The sequence below is a fragment of the Thunnus albacares genome, chromosome 6 (genome assembly GCF_914725855.1).
Source record: "Thunnus albacares chromosome 6, fThuAlb1.1, whole genome shotgun sequence".
Lineage (NCBI taxonomy): Eukaryota > Metazoa > Chordata > Actinopteri > Scombriformes > Scombridae > Thunnus > Thunnus albacares.
The window spans coordinates 31,516,787-31,532,045 of NC_058111.1; the positions used below are offsets into that span (position 1 = coordinate 31,516,787).

Here is a 15,259-nt window from a genome sequence, read left to right on the forward strand (position 1 = left end):
CACATAATGAATTGAATATTTGAGATGCAAACAGAAGAAAAAATATTTATCCTGAAAATTGGGAAATTGCAAGTGCAAATAGTCATAGAATACAACACAAGTCAATAGAAAGCTGTAAGGTTATACAGATAGGTGACAAATTACAAAGAAGAAGCAACACAGAAGGCTCCTGTTGCAGTGATGGTTGAGACCCATACTGTATAACTGAAACATTGCCAGTTCAATTGCCAAAATGCAAAAAACATCAATCTTGAAGAAATAAATAAGAACCAACATAAACACTCCTAGTAAGGTTGGTCTACCAATAGCCTCTAGAATAGCTTCAGTCCTTGCGTCGGTATAGTCTGTGGAACTCTACTGGAGGGATGAACCATGTCCTTCCAAAGATATTGACATCATTTTCACACTCATCAAACCATTCAGTGAGCCCTCAGGGTCTCCATCTGCGTTTGTTTGGCTTTTCAACTCATTTATTCATGTATTTTATTTCATTTGTAATCCATCTGTAAACATGACAAACTTAAACATTTCAACAACAGAGCATGTTAAAAGACGGGTTCACAAGTTTTTCTTACCATAATAATTCATGCTGTTCATACTGACCATTAGAAGATCCCTTAATAACGTAAGTGATGGGAGACAAAATCCACAGTCCTCCTTCTGTGCAAAAATGTATTTAAAAGTTGATCTGAAGCTAATATGAAGCTTCAGCGTTCAAATGAGTCAAATCAAGTAGATATCTTTCAACGATACAGCCTTTTTAATGCCAAAGTCTCTCAAAGCCTCTTTTTGTTACTATCCTTCCACTGCAGAGATATTACTAATTCAGACTGCTGAAGCCTCGTATAAGCTTTGGATAAACTTTTAAATGCATTTTTGCACAAAATGACTGTGTGGACATGCTGTGGATAATGGTCCCCAACACTTACACTGAAAGCACATTTGAAGAGGATCTTTTAATAGCCAGTATGAACAGAAGGAATGATTACAGTGCAGAAAACCTCTTTCACTGTTCATATGGACACCTGACTGTTGTTATAAGACAGACTTGAAAAACTGTGAACCCATCTTTTAAGTATGAATGCAGTGTGCCAAAAAGTAAAACATATGTGTAGTGTAAGTATGAAGCAGGTTTCATTTAAACACTTAGTAAATAGACAATATGTAACATATTTTCTGTGGTTTTGAAAGATAGATAGACAGTGTCTGAGCTGTTTTACATGCTGGTTGATGTGAGGCTTCCTGTTTCTTACAGTACAGTACAGTGAGAGATGCGCGTTGCATTGTGGGGATACAAACAGCGCAGAAAGGACAGCGGGGAGCAACAAAGGATCCAAAACAGCAGCTCGGAAACTTTTAACACCTGCTTGGTGTGATGTGAATTCATGTGAGCGTTCATTAAACTGTGAGATTTTGGCGGCTGGCAGGCTGGCAACTGCCTGAGAAGCCCGGGGAATGTGAGTGAGCGGGGCGGAGCGGCAGGTCTCCCACTAACCGCTGCTTTTTGTCCGCTGAGCTGTTTGCATCCCGAGGCCCGGCCGTTACCACAGGCCTCGTCCCATAAGGTAACGACCTCCGTACAGTCTTATTGGTAGCAGGAGTCCCGCAGTGGACGGTTTAATGCGGAGACATTGTTGTCTAGGCGTTGATTTGGGCAGAGGAACCAACTAATAGCAGGGTGTTGTGTCAGCTAGCGGTACATTGGTGGCTAACGGCAGTTAGCTTGGTGCAACTGCGTGGATGCAGCCGGTCAAACCGGAAATTTGACTGCTTTGGCTTCAAAATAAAAGCAGAAATGTCACGGTAGAGGTAACGTTAACTCATGGGAAACAAATTAATGACGAGCTAGTGTTTTGTTTTAATTTGAGATTTATTGTAATTGATTAACTTGAGTTGAGACCATATATGTGTATCTCTATGTACAGCCTGGTGAAAACAACACAACACACGGGTTTAGTGCTGACTTTCAAAGTGTCGTGAAGAATTTACATTAACTTGTTACTCTATAGTCTTACAGCGATAACAATATCTCCAGTAATGTACTATCATACACTACATTGTGTTTGAACATGGTTGTCTATGCTAATTTAAATTCAAATACTACGATAGATCTTATCAACAAAATGGTCGTAGGACTTATTTTGGCAGGTGAAATCGGATGTACTTTTCCTCTCCTGGCTGACTTGATGGGTGAGCTTGACACTGTTAGCTAGTGTTTGCTAAACTGTGATTGTTGTTGAAAACATGTTTGTTCAGCATCTTGTTCACTCGATGTTTTACATACATACAGCTTACTGTTGTTTTGTGCACTTTGACTGACAGGCTGTCGATAGCTGCTGGCTCAGCGCTCTGCTAGTACATGATGTAAACAGAGTCAAAGCTACGCCTCCTCTGCCCTATCGCCATCATAAATATCTGTGGGGTGCACTATGGTCAAAGTGAACAGTTTATTTACTACTGTAGAGGACTTGGTTACATAATCGCTGATTAATCAGATAATGTAAAATGTTTATAACTAATAACTAATAGTCATCACAAGCTACCTCAGGCCCTGTGGTGTCTTCATGTAGCTTATTCTGTGTGACAGACCCCACAAAAAGTGTTTTCCTGATGAATTTACTATCAAAATAATCATTGTCTGATTATATTTCTATCAGTTAATCAATCAAACTAATTCATATTTGCAATGAGTCAAGCAGAAAATAAGTGAATTAGTTCTGAATATTTAACCCTCTGCATGGCCTTCAGGACTTTCCACTCTTTTAACTTTAAAAACAGACCACAAATGTTTCTAATTCGGAGGACATGATAGAGCTAAATGTGTTTGTTTTTACTTTTTCATGACAAAGTTTGTCATTCTTGTTGAATAATTTTACATCTTAATGGTGTAATTTATGACAGAGGGTTAAAGTTTTACTAACAGAAAAATGTGTTTAGTTCATGTAGTTCAAAGAATATTAATTTTGTCAGGAAGAACTTAATAGAGGTCATGTAACTAAATGATTCTCCTTGTGGAGACATTTTAGCTTTGAGAAAACCCCATAGTGGAATTAATTCTTTTCTGTTTGGTGGTTCAGGCTAGGCACGCTGTTGTTGCTCCTCCACAGCCTAGGTCTATAATTCACTTTGCCTGTACTGGGCCAGCCTAGCCCAGGAGTATTTTCCTTTGGTCTGTGTGTGTATAAAGGGGAGTGCGCTCTCCCTGCGAGAGCCCCTTCACTTGAGCTTTTGTTTGATGGAAAATCTCATGCCTCAGAGAATCCACGTCTCGCAGACAGCTGCTGAGCATCCTGTAGTGCACTGGCCTCCACATGGGTCTGGCTCGCATCGCTGCGCATCTGCTTTGATTGTTGTTACATAACTTGGCATTTTGTCCTCCGTGCTCCTTACCCTGCTTTCACCCCCCTCTTACCTTCCCTTCCCCTCAGAGAGTACCTTAGTATTTCTGTCTACCAATTCCCACTGCCTTGCATAGTGCATTTTACCTTGTGTCCATCACCATCTTGTCCTGCCCTAATGCACTCGTAAGTGACTGATTTTCTGCAAAGTGAAATTTGACATCTAATTTTGTCTTTGTACTTACTAATTACAAAACAAGTGGCTCTGTTTTTTCACACCCAATTATTTAACCCCTGGGGCAGGATGTAGTTTAGTTATGTAATCATTAGACATTCTGACAAAGTGGTAAAGTGAAGTAGTTGACACTTAAAAAAGCTTTAAAAAAAATTGTTTTTCAACATTGATCCTTTTGTGGAGTTCTGACTTCCAAGAAAGTGAAAAGGTGAAACAAATGAGTTCACTTTTGAAAACAGAAGTGAACTGTTTTTCTTTGTCCCATCTCTCTGTAGGACGCACTTCCTGTACATCATCAGAAACTGACTCCAACATGGGGGTGAAAACCTTCACCCACAGCTCGACCTCCCACAGCCAGGAGATGCTGGAGAAGCTCAACGCTTTGCGCAACGAGGGTCACTTATGTGATGTCACCATCCGGGTCCAAGACAAACTCTTCCTGGCCCACAAAGTGGTCCTGGCCTGCTGCAGTGAATTCTTCCGCTCTAAACTGGTTGGCCGGCCCGAGGAGGAGGACAAGTTTGTGTTGGACCTTCATCACGTGACGGTTAGCGGTTTCGCTCCTCTGCTGGAATACGCCTACACGTCTACCCTCTCGATCAGTACGGAGAACATCATCGACGTCCTGGCAGCTGCAAGTTACATGCAGATGTTTGCTGTGGCTAGTACATGTTCAGAGTTCATGAAGTCCAGTATTCTGTGGAGCCCGGGTAACAACAACAACAACACAATGGCAGCAGACAAACCTCATGAATCAGCACCAGAGAGCGCCTCATCAAACTGTGCCCTGACGCCATTGGACGGCAGCGTGTCACCCGTGTCTTCGGACTGCAGCGTGATGGAGAGAAACGTTCCCATCTGCCGTGAATCGCGACGGAAACGCAAGAGCTTTGTAACAATGGCATCACCTGAGAGTCCACTCAAATGCACTACACAGATGGTCACCACCTCCCCCCAGATCCCCAATCCTTCCCCCTCATTCTCAGACAGCACAGCCCAGCCTGTGGAGTCCTCTCTGGCCTTCCCATGGACTTTCCCGTTTGGTATTGACCGGAGGTTCCACTCGGACAAATCAAAGCTCCCAGAGAGCCCTCGTTGTCTAGAGCAGGGTACCCCAGGGACGTCAGAGGTGGTGGTCAGCCGGCGACTCAGTGACTTCATGACGTGCGAGAGCTCCAAGGCGGTGTCATCACCCGTGCCTGCGGAGGAAGAGGACGTGAGGGTGAAGGTGGAGCGTCTCAGTGATGAGGAGGTCCAAGAGGCGTCTTCCCAGCCAGTCAGTGCCTCCCAGAGCTCGCTGAGTGATCAACAGACGGTGCCAGGGAGCGAACAGGTCCAGGAGGAGCTCCTCATCAGTCCACAGTCATCCTCTATAGGTGGGCCTATTCTCAGTACGAAACTGATCCACAGCATTTAGAGTTAATCCTTCGGGTTTCACGTGTCATCTCAATGTTGCATACATATATTGGTTTAATCAGAATCATCAGTATCATCCTGTCAGTGAAATCTATCACCTTTATTAGGCCGTGTCCCGCCTCAGTTAACGCAGCGTCGCTATGTAAAACGTTAAATGAAACCTGCCTCAACCTGCCCACACAGCTGCCTACACACATTCAAGATTTTTGTTTGTATTGGTCTCGGTGGAAAGTTTTATTGTCCAGTGGCCCAAATGCAGCTTGAAAGGCTTTTCTGCTCTGCCATAAATAAAAAGAAAATGGAAACACTCGTCATTTTTTCCTAAGCTGTTGAATAGCACAGTGCGCTGGTATCCAGCAGCATCAATCCTTAAATATGGGATTAGCCTTCAAAGACCTACAGTTTATTGTTCTAACCTCAGATGAGATTGCTCTGCTCGAGGGTTTATTCTGTAGTCAGAAATTCAGAAGACAGCTACTATATGAGTGATTTTCTTTTTTCCCCCTGTTTCCAGGGTCAATGGACGAGGGAGTGTCTGAGGGCTTGCCGTCAATGCAGAGCACCTCTAACGCTGGAGGACATGCAGAAGACGATGAAAGGTATTGTGATTAGTCACGACTTGCAGCCAGGCAAGTCATAAGCAGTAAAGATTATATAGACATATACCTCATAACTGGGTATCTGAGCCACACCTGTTTTAGTAATAAATTTAGGTGTCATGTTGAGATTTTGAAGACATGATGCACTGTAATATAAAGAATGCTAGTTGCATATTGTAAAAGCCTCAAGCACCAAACATGCGTGATGAAGATTTATGAGAAAACTAATGTGGGTCCTAACTGGAAATCCATGAACGTCAAACATTAAACAATCTGATGCGTGTTACTATCATTACTGACATCTCAGTGTTTTAACAAATTCCTCGACATGTTCCGAAACATCTTCCAACTCTCTCAGTAAAATACTGGTGTCCTGACATGAACAGTAGTGGAACTTTGTTATATGGAAGGAGAGCAGAGGTGTTATTTGATGCCATTTAAGTATTCAGATAAGGACAGCTACCTTATGAGCACATTCGGTGCCGAATACCTGTTAGATTTTTCCTCCCTTTTGTGTTTCAGGCTAGAAGGTATTCAGTATCCATATCACCTCTATATCAGCCCTTCAGCCCGGCCCGGCACCAACGGCCCAGACCGACCTTTTCAGTGTCCGACCTGTGGAGTCCGATTCACACGCATTCAAAACCTGAAGCAGCACATGCTCATACACTCCGGTAGGTGAAATGGTTAAAAATGAAAACTTTCAAAATGAATTTAGTGTTCATTTTTGATTCTGGGAAACAGTGGAAACATGTTTCTTAGCGGCTGATGTAACGTTTGTCTTTTTGAGACCAATCAACAGAAAATCAAATTCTTAGTGGCAAAACAGTTAATATGTTCACTCAATACCAAACAAGTGTTATGCTGAAGAGTAAGGTGCATCATCATAAAATAGGTTATTTTGTGTTTTATATTTGTATTCAATATAAATTTCATTTTAGATGAAAAGTTCTTTCTCTGTCGATTAGTGTAAAAATCGCTGTTACATCCACTGAGTTAAGAAAGAAAACAGAAGGGATGAATTATGTTTAAAGGCAATTTTATGCATTCCAGAAAAATCAGAGGAATTTTTTAAAAGCATTCTTGTTGTATGATGTTTTAGATGTTCTGTCCTCACTTATTTTTAGATCATGGAGAAGCTACACATTACCATGTTTGTGTTCTTCACTCATATTACAACACTAGTGGATTTAATCTTGCAGTTGAAATTTAGTTAAGTTACATCACAAGTAAACTGAGATTGTAAAAGAGTGACATAAGTGTCACAAGTGACATAAATACAATTGGAAGCCTAGAAAGTTGCCTTAGATAGAAACAGTACTAGATCAAACCCAGCTCAGGTCATAAACAGGTTCTTTGCTACAATTATAAGTAAATACTGAAAATATTGCTCATGTACTCAGCGTTAATGGGCCGTTGTGTTTGTTGTTGGTGTACCGTTATTCCTGTAGAAAAGTGATCAAACATAGAAACATGAAGCATTTTCACATGTGAAAACACTTTAAGTGTAGTTACAATTGAGTTTGACAGCATCAACTATTGAAGGCATCTAAAACAGCTACAAACACAACAGCAGGTTTTGTTGTCTCTCCTTCTATATCAAAGAACAGCAGTCTTTTTTCTTTTTCCACTCAATTTTTTAAACATGTATTCAGAAATTATATAATTTCTCTACCAACAGTTAGATCCATTGACCATGAGATTTTTTTTATTTGTTAAATACTTTTAAGGGGTCAAGTTGACAGTGATGATAAGAAAACAGTAGAAAATATTCTGAAATTTTCTTTAGCTGAAATGTTTTTATTACAATACAATATTACAATTACAATTGTAATACAGAATTACAATATTACAATAAATAAAGCTTACAAAACCACAAAAGGTCAAAACATGTAAGTATGTAAAGCTAGTGATTTATTGTAGATGTTTATTTCAAGAAACCTTTTCAGTCCTAGTCAGTGAAAATACTGGTATATGTACTAAATACTATAACTATACTATGTAGTTAATCTCATTTATAATAAAGGGGTCAAACTTAGTAATCAGATGGTTTTACAAAACAGAATACGACAGGTTTAATGCAAAAATGATGAGAAGAGATGAATCTGAATCCTCTTCCAGTCCTCATTCATTCTCTTAAGGTAGGTTTAGTTTCTCCCACAAACAACCTATTAGTAAAACTATTTTCAGTAATATCCAGGAGCTACAATAAAAAGTTATAATTATTCAAATAAAAGTACTAAATCTCAAATGTTAACATATAGATAACATGTTTAGGTAAAGGTAAATGGGCAAATAACCGGCTAACTGTTTTGTACATTCTACGTAAAGTTGTTGTTATTGTTAGTACAGTTGCCAATGGAGATCTAAAGTAAATAAAAGGTTAAATGATGCTGGGTTGCTGTACTTTCCTGCACCTTGTATATAGCTTAGTGATGAATTGATGAGCTTTTCTCTCTGGGCATTCTGGGAAACAGTGATTTGGAAAACAGTTGAGGGAGACTGGTAAGATGGAATCACCTGCCACCTCACTCACTCACATACAAACACTTCTGTGATGCTTAGCACAGATCAGCTAAGCATTGTTTTTCTTTTCCTCCCCCAGGCATTAAGCCTTTCCAGTGTGACCGCTGTGGGAAAAAGTTCACACGGGCCTACTCCCTAAAGATGCATCGGCTGAAGCACGAAGGTAAACGCTGTTTCCGGTGCCAGATTTGTAGCGCCACATTCACGTCCTTCGGTGAATATAAGCACCACATGAGGGTCTCCCGACACATAATCCGCAAGCCGCGGATTTACGAGTGCAAAACGTGCGGCGCCATGTTCACCAACTCTGGCAATTTAATTGTACACCTGAGGAGTCTGAACCATGAGGCATCCGAACTAGCAAACTACTTCCAGAGCAGGTGAGGAGTCCGGGGGCGCTGACCCCCATCATTTACTCAGATCTCACCTGGATCAGAAAATAATACCTCTTCAGTTTAGATTCTAATACCTGAGGTTCATTTGATCGTTTTTCTTTTCATGACTTTGGTTGTGTAGAATTGTTTTTGAGTTGATTGCAATTGATTTGAATGCCCAGATCAAGTGTACCTGAAGTATTTGATTGTATCTATGGGGGAGTTTTAATTTCTCTCGTGTAACGTTCATCATTAAGATGAAATAATAAATACCTCAAGTCCGTTTTGGCTCTGTTGGCTGACAAAATTCCCATGAGATGTGAGGATGGAGTGGGTTATTAAGTATGCAAAATTAAGTGAGTTAGGTCTTGTGAAAAACTACTGAACCCAGCTGTAGAGTCTTCTGAAACACCCTAGTTAACTTCAATTTATGGTTTTATAGCCCTACTTTTAATCAAGTCCTTCGGTTAAGAGAGAAACAGTTTCACCATGAAAACATAAAAGTGTGCTTAAACTTTGTTCATACAATACCCACAAAGCACAACTTTAATCATGTTTTCATCTCTTGTTTGTTTCTATATGAATGGATTTTCCTTAACCAAATGGAGTGGGGTTGTTTGTTTTTATCAGCAGCTCAGCCCACAAAGCCTCGTGAAAGTCAGAACACAGTGTCTTTATAAAGTCAGAGTGTGTTTTTATTTCCCAGACTTTTCCACTTCTTAATCAACTCAAACCCTCACAGGTCGGCAGAACTCAAACGGGCCATTGACTCCTCAAAAGTTTTATAGTAGAAGGTCTACGCCTGAGATCATAACAGTGTGGAACATTCTCTGGCAGTCCAGTCAGACTCTTAACTCCCATCCTCAGTCTTCACATAAAAAGATATGTTAAAGGTGCAGTGTGTAGTGTGTAGTGGCATCTAGCAGAACGGACTTGGCAGAAATGGAATATAACATTCATAAGTATGTTTTCATTGGTATATAATCACCTGAAAATAAGAATTGCTGTGTCTTCGTTACTTTAGAATGAGCTGATTATGTTTTTACTGTAGCCCAGAATGGACAAACCAAACAGAGGGGCCTTTTGCGTTTTTCGTGAGTTTCGCGGCCACCGTAGGTTTTCCTACACATGGGGGAGGGATATTCAGTTGGTTGCAATCTGCAACCACACCGCTAGATGCCACTGAGTCCTACACACTGGACCTTTTTCCTAAGTTGCTGATTTCCAGACCAGTTTGTCAGATTCCGCTGTCGTCTGTGCCACAGGGGACAGTTACACTCGACCTTAACTATTTATTCTGGACTCTATCTCTAATTTCCACTGTTTGATAGTCAGTACATGTAAAGCTGCAGGACTGGATTGATCTGTTTTACAATCATGATCATGCTGTTCGCTCCCAATTTTAAAGGGCCACTGTTACAGGAATACAAATGTACTTCTTAGGGTATTATCACATGCAATGAAGACCATGCTAGAGTTTTACTTGTACAAATTTCCAAAATGTCAATCCACACAAATCCACATTAACACATTTACAAACAGTCAAAAAACCATTGAAGATATACAGATATGGATCAAATGTGAATGGTATGTATGGAAGGACATGCATGTTATTACTTCTCTAGTTATCATCATTGATTAATTAGTTTGTGAATTTAGAATAAGCTTTGTTAACCTCTAATCACAGTTATCTTCTCTCATGAGGAAATGGTCAGATGTAATTTTGAGTTACGTCTCCAAATTATTAGGACTAAAAATATTTAATAATTTTAAAACTATCCAAATTATTAGGGGAAAAAAATCACAGATCCTGGAATATTTCTTTGTGTATTTCACAAAATAATACGTTGTTTATCTTGTGGTCAAGGAAACAAGATTGTCATGTCAAGATCACAAAATCAACTTTGAGATCACAGGAAAACATAACACAAAGTCATCCTTACATATGTCCTCTCTGGCCTTCCGTAGATATGGCATATGGATATTTACAGTGTTTTATAGTTGAATAGCAGAAACAAAACCAGCTATGTCAAACCATAGCATTGGTAGTGTTTTGTACACTAAAATTAAGCAATCATTTATCATAGACAATGTGTTGTTACTTCAAAGACGCAAATGCAATGCTGCCATAACACATTTAGTGTTTTTCAGCAAGGATCATTAAAGGATGGGTTCACAGTTCTTCAAGTCTTTCTTAAAACAACAATCAGGAGCCCACATTGAACAGGTGTTTCTCATTGTGATCATTCCTCCTGTTCATACTGACCATTAGAGGATAAATTCATAATGCACAATGTAAGTGATGGAGGCCAAAATCAACAGTCCTCCTTATGTGCAAAAATGTATTTAAAAGGTTATCTTAAGCTAATATGAAGCTTCAGCCATCCAAATTAGTCAAATCAAATAGATACCCAGAGTCCCTCTTGTTTTTGTTACCATTCTTCCACCACAGCTCAACAGGGAAACACTCTCCAAGGACACACAAAGACCCCCTTTACATCTTGCATTAAAATGCAGTTTGGGTGATTGGATTGCAATCAAATAGTGCTTGACCACATGAAAGTACAGCTGTTAATGCACCCAAGACACATTGAGGATGGATTGTGATCTGATCAGCCAAACCACCTCCGGAGATGGTCAGGGACGCATTGTGACTACCCTGAACAGTGTAAATGCAGTTGTGTTGTCAATCCACATTCAACAACTACATGGGTGGAAATATGTAATTGGGTGTGACTGTTCCAAACCAGTGAGGTAGCAGCCATTAGGTAGTTAGTGAGCTAAGCTACTAGCAAGAAAGCAGCAAGAAAACTATGGATATTCAAGACACTCGTGGATGGAGTCAAGACAAGACCAAGTGTCTGCTTTCACTTTGGTCCAACAAAAGTATATAAACGAAACTTGGCAATTCGCAACTGAGCCATTTATGAAGCTATGGCTAAGCAAATGGTGGAGAACGGCTACAACTGGTCCTGGCTGCAATGTCAATGAAAAATGAAACACGTGAAACTTGCATACAGAAAAACCAAGTATAAGAAAAGTGGCAGGGGCAGGGTAGCATGTCTAAATGTAATTAGGTTAAATCATATCTAGATACAATCTGGATACAAAACACATTTTAATTCAAGGTGTAAAGGGACTCAGTTAGGGAATTTGATGCTAAAAAGACTAAATGTGCCAGATATCCACGTGATTTGACTAACTCAGACTGCTGAAGCCTCATGTAACGGCTTGATCCGACCAAGCATGTCTGTGCTGCAACGCGGTGCTAAATATATGCGCTTAGTCTATGTTTCACAGAAGCTGCGTTAAGCTGCACAGAGCAGATTGAGCCTGGCAGGAAGTCAAGACACAGGAACAGAAGATTCAGATAAACTTTTAAATGCATATTTGAACAAAATGACTATGTGGACACTAGGGGTGGAACGGTATGTGTATTTGTCCTGAACCATCACAGTACAGACATTACGGTTCAGTGCATGCAGTCGAACGAAGAATACGCTCTGTGACCCAAACAACTGCTGTCAAAATAGTTAAATAATCGACTTAGTTTAACATATGGAACAATAATCATAGATGGTGAGTTTAACCCGGAACCTTTTGGCAGAACACCACTACCATTCTCATGGGTATGTTAGCCAGCTTAGCCAAAGTAGCCTAGGTTGCCCTGCCGTCAGAATGACCCATAACACTGACTGAGTGCAACACTATTATTAAAATATGCTGTTATCTCCGTAGTGAAACGATTCTGCCCCCCCCTTCCCCACCCCCGTGACGGTTGGCCTTTCACTCCACCTTTGAGTGAAGCTGTTCAGAACAACTATTTGATTTCTGACGTGGTCATTTAGCATGTGGTAAGAACTGGTTCTGAGAGAGAAAAATTTTGTTAAAAAGTATTGCAGTAAAAGTAGTGGTTTGGTCCCTCTGACTGATATATTATTATATATGACATCATTAGATTATTAATACTGAAGCATCAGTGTTAGAGCAGCATGTTAATGTTGTAGCTGCTGGAGGTGGAGCTAGTTTAAACTACTTTGTATACAGTTAGACCATAAAGCAGAATAAAACATCTGTCAGCAGGTGTCCTGACTCCTTGCAAGAAACAGAAGGGTTGTTTTCCTTTTCAACCGCACCAAAACTAAACTGTTTCAGTAATAGTTTTGGGCAGTGAGCCATTGTTGGATTTTTATGTTTTTCAAAATGAAAGACCAAACATGTTATTTTCTACCTTTTCTGCTGTATTGAAATTGTACCAAACTGTGACCCCAAAACCAAGGTACATACCAAACTGTGAATTTGGTGTACCGTTACATCCCGTGGACACGCTGTGGATTTTGATCCTTATCACTTACAATGAAAGCGCATTTGAAGGGGATCTTTTATTACCAGTATCAATGAACAGGAGAACAGACTTGAAAAATTGTGAACTCTTCCTTTAACGTGAGTAACTGTAAGCTGAATGACCAAACTTTTAAATTGTTTTCCTTCTCACAAATCCACCAGTGAACACAACAAATTACAACCTTTTTCTCATGGCTGTGGAAAGGTGTTCTGGCAAATGTGGGACATAATTTATAGTTGTAGGAGTAGATGAGACTGTCTGGACAAAAAGTCAGATTTCTAGAGAATGCAAACTTCTGCCCTGTTGAAAAATGTTTTGTTATGTAATGTACCCTGTTAAAGCCAACAACTACTGTTAATAGTTTTATTGAAGTACATTTTTTGATCCTTTTAGACATATGTGATTTGTTGTGGAATGCTTCTCCCTTCTGTTAGTTTCATGGGTAGTAATTATAAACACAAAACCTAGACACACTAATGACAACATAACCTCCTTAATGGAGGCAATAACGTCTGGAGTACACTGAATCACAATTGGACTGTATTTTTTTGTACTGTCTACTGATAAATTTCCAGTCATCAGTTCTCTGTGTAAGGAAGCTTATTTCTCAAACTGAGATCTTTCAAACTTGGCATGTACAGTTTGAATCTGACATTAGTGTGAAGTTGACAAACAAAAAGACAGTGAACTCAACTTGTTCTCTCCATCCTTGCAGTGATTTCCTCGTGCCCGACTACCTGAGCCAGGTACAGGAGGAGGAGGAGGCGCTGGGAGTCCAGTATGAGCTGGAGGAGTCCCAACACCACCCCGTCTACCCGGGCAGCACCTCCACCTCCACCACCACTGTCGCCTCGTCCTCCTCCTCAGTCCAGATGCCCGTCATCTCCCAGGTCTCCTCCTCTACCCAGAATTGCGAGAGCTCCTCCGGCTTCCTTTCACCCGAGCCCCTGGATCCCCTGGAAGCCCCAGCCTCCCTCAAGATGGACGCAGATGAGACGGCAGCCATGACAGAGGAGACCAAGATGGACAACAGTGAAGGAGGCAGTTCCCCAGAGGTGTTTGAAGAAGAGCAGCAGCAGCAGCAGCAGCATGCCCCGGCCAAGGAGCTGGCTTCCATTACCATAGAGTGATTCAAGTCTTCTACTTGCCCATCATGTCTTATTTTGCAGTCATGTCATATGGGAATATCCAGTGAAATGCCTTGACAGCTAAAAGGGACGACTTGGACATGTTCACATGTTGAAACCTCATCATGTGAAGCCATCAAGACACTGATTGAAGTTTTCTGAAGACTTCAGTTGCCTTGATGATGTTTTCCACACGCAACACACATGCACTTATTTGATTCTATGTTTTACACCAAACTAAATGCAACAAAGTTTATGTCTTCAGTGTTTCCCCTAGGTTGACTGCTTTGGAATGGGGTGGGTGGGTGTAGGGAGGGAGGGTTCAGAGCAAAAACTCGGGAGAGACTCTGCAGCCAGACATTTCTCCATTCTCTGTTTAGGAGCGGCTGAGATTGTCACTACAATGAGAATAGGTCAGTCCACCTTAAAGGTCAGTCCACCTTAAGTGAGCCTGGTCAGGTTAGGCTAACCCACTGTTGTGAACTTCAGGGCTAACCCCCTTCACTTTTCCAGCAGTTGGAGAAACAACAGATGAGACTTTTCTTGGTCTTGAGAAGCTGCAGCATTTATTAACTGTTACACTGTAGTACACTCTGTACTGTACATTTACTGCCAGATTGACAACTCACTGCTAACCTTTTCCTCTGCTCCACTCACATTCACTGTCACTTTTCTGCCGCTCACTCTCTCACACACTCACTCAAACATACACTCGCTACGCACACACATTACACACTGCCCTATTCCTTAAAGGAGCTACCAAGAGTTTCTAATGCAGTGACACAGAGGTTGACTCACATTTCAGAACAGCGACACACAGAGATTCCCAAATGCAAATGATTATTGAATACCAAATGAATGGGTATTTGGCGTTACTTTTGGCATTAAAAAATATATATTTTTGGCCTGGCGGGGTTCTCGTTGGCCTGGCTGCCTGCCAGGCCTGTAGAATTATAGGGGAAACACTGGTCTTTGTTTTCTTTGCAATGATAGTATCTTTTTCTTAAAGTTGACTAAAGCAGTATCCTTGTTGATGACGTAAGATTTCAGTAGGTCAGAACATCTGGGTTCAGTCCATCTCCAAACCTGAGTTTCAAAGTAGTATTTACCACCTGGAAATGCAAGTTAGCAGTATTTTTTGGAACAATAAATTTAAGTAGGAGGGTTGTTTTTTTTCCCATATGACGTGAATGCAGCACTAGCTAAAGTCATTTCTGTCTTAGCCAATTTGAGGTCTGTTAAATCTAAGCCTTGCCCTACTTTTGGAAAGTGCCTGAGAGTTCCCATTTTAACAAGTAA

The 15,259-nt window shown here is 40.7% G+C and overlaps 1 protein-coding gene across 4 annotated transcripts; it reads left to right on the plus strand.

The window, feature by feature from the left end:
- The first annotated feature begins 1,042 nt into the window (after window positions 1–1,042).
- On the plus strand, window positions 1,043–14,382 carry zbtb44 (zinc finger and BTB domain containing 44). Of its 4 annotated transcripts, none has more exons than XM_044353820.1 (6): window positions 1,043–1,565; window positions 3,849–4,949; window positions 5,504–5,588; window positions 6,111–6,262; window positions 8,194–8,494; window positions 13,549–14,382. In XM_044353820.1, exons 2-6 carry the CDS (start codon window positions 3,887–3,889, stop codon window positions 13,961–13,963), a joined length of 2,016 nt encoding a protein of 671 aa, XP_044209755.1. In that variant the 5' UTR covers window positions 1,043–1,565; window positions 3,849–3,886; the 3' UTR covers window positions 13,964–14,382. The 4 variants fall into 4 exon arrangements, with proteins under 4 accessions (XP_044209755.1, XP_044209756.1, XP_044209758.1 ...); XM_044353821.1 differs by having other exon boundaries at window positions 1,043–1,387; XM_044353823.1 differs by having other exon boundaries at window positions 1,044–1,565; window positions 8,194–8,277; window positions 13,549–13,783.
- Window positions 14,383–15,259: the final 877 nt, after the last annotated feature.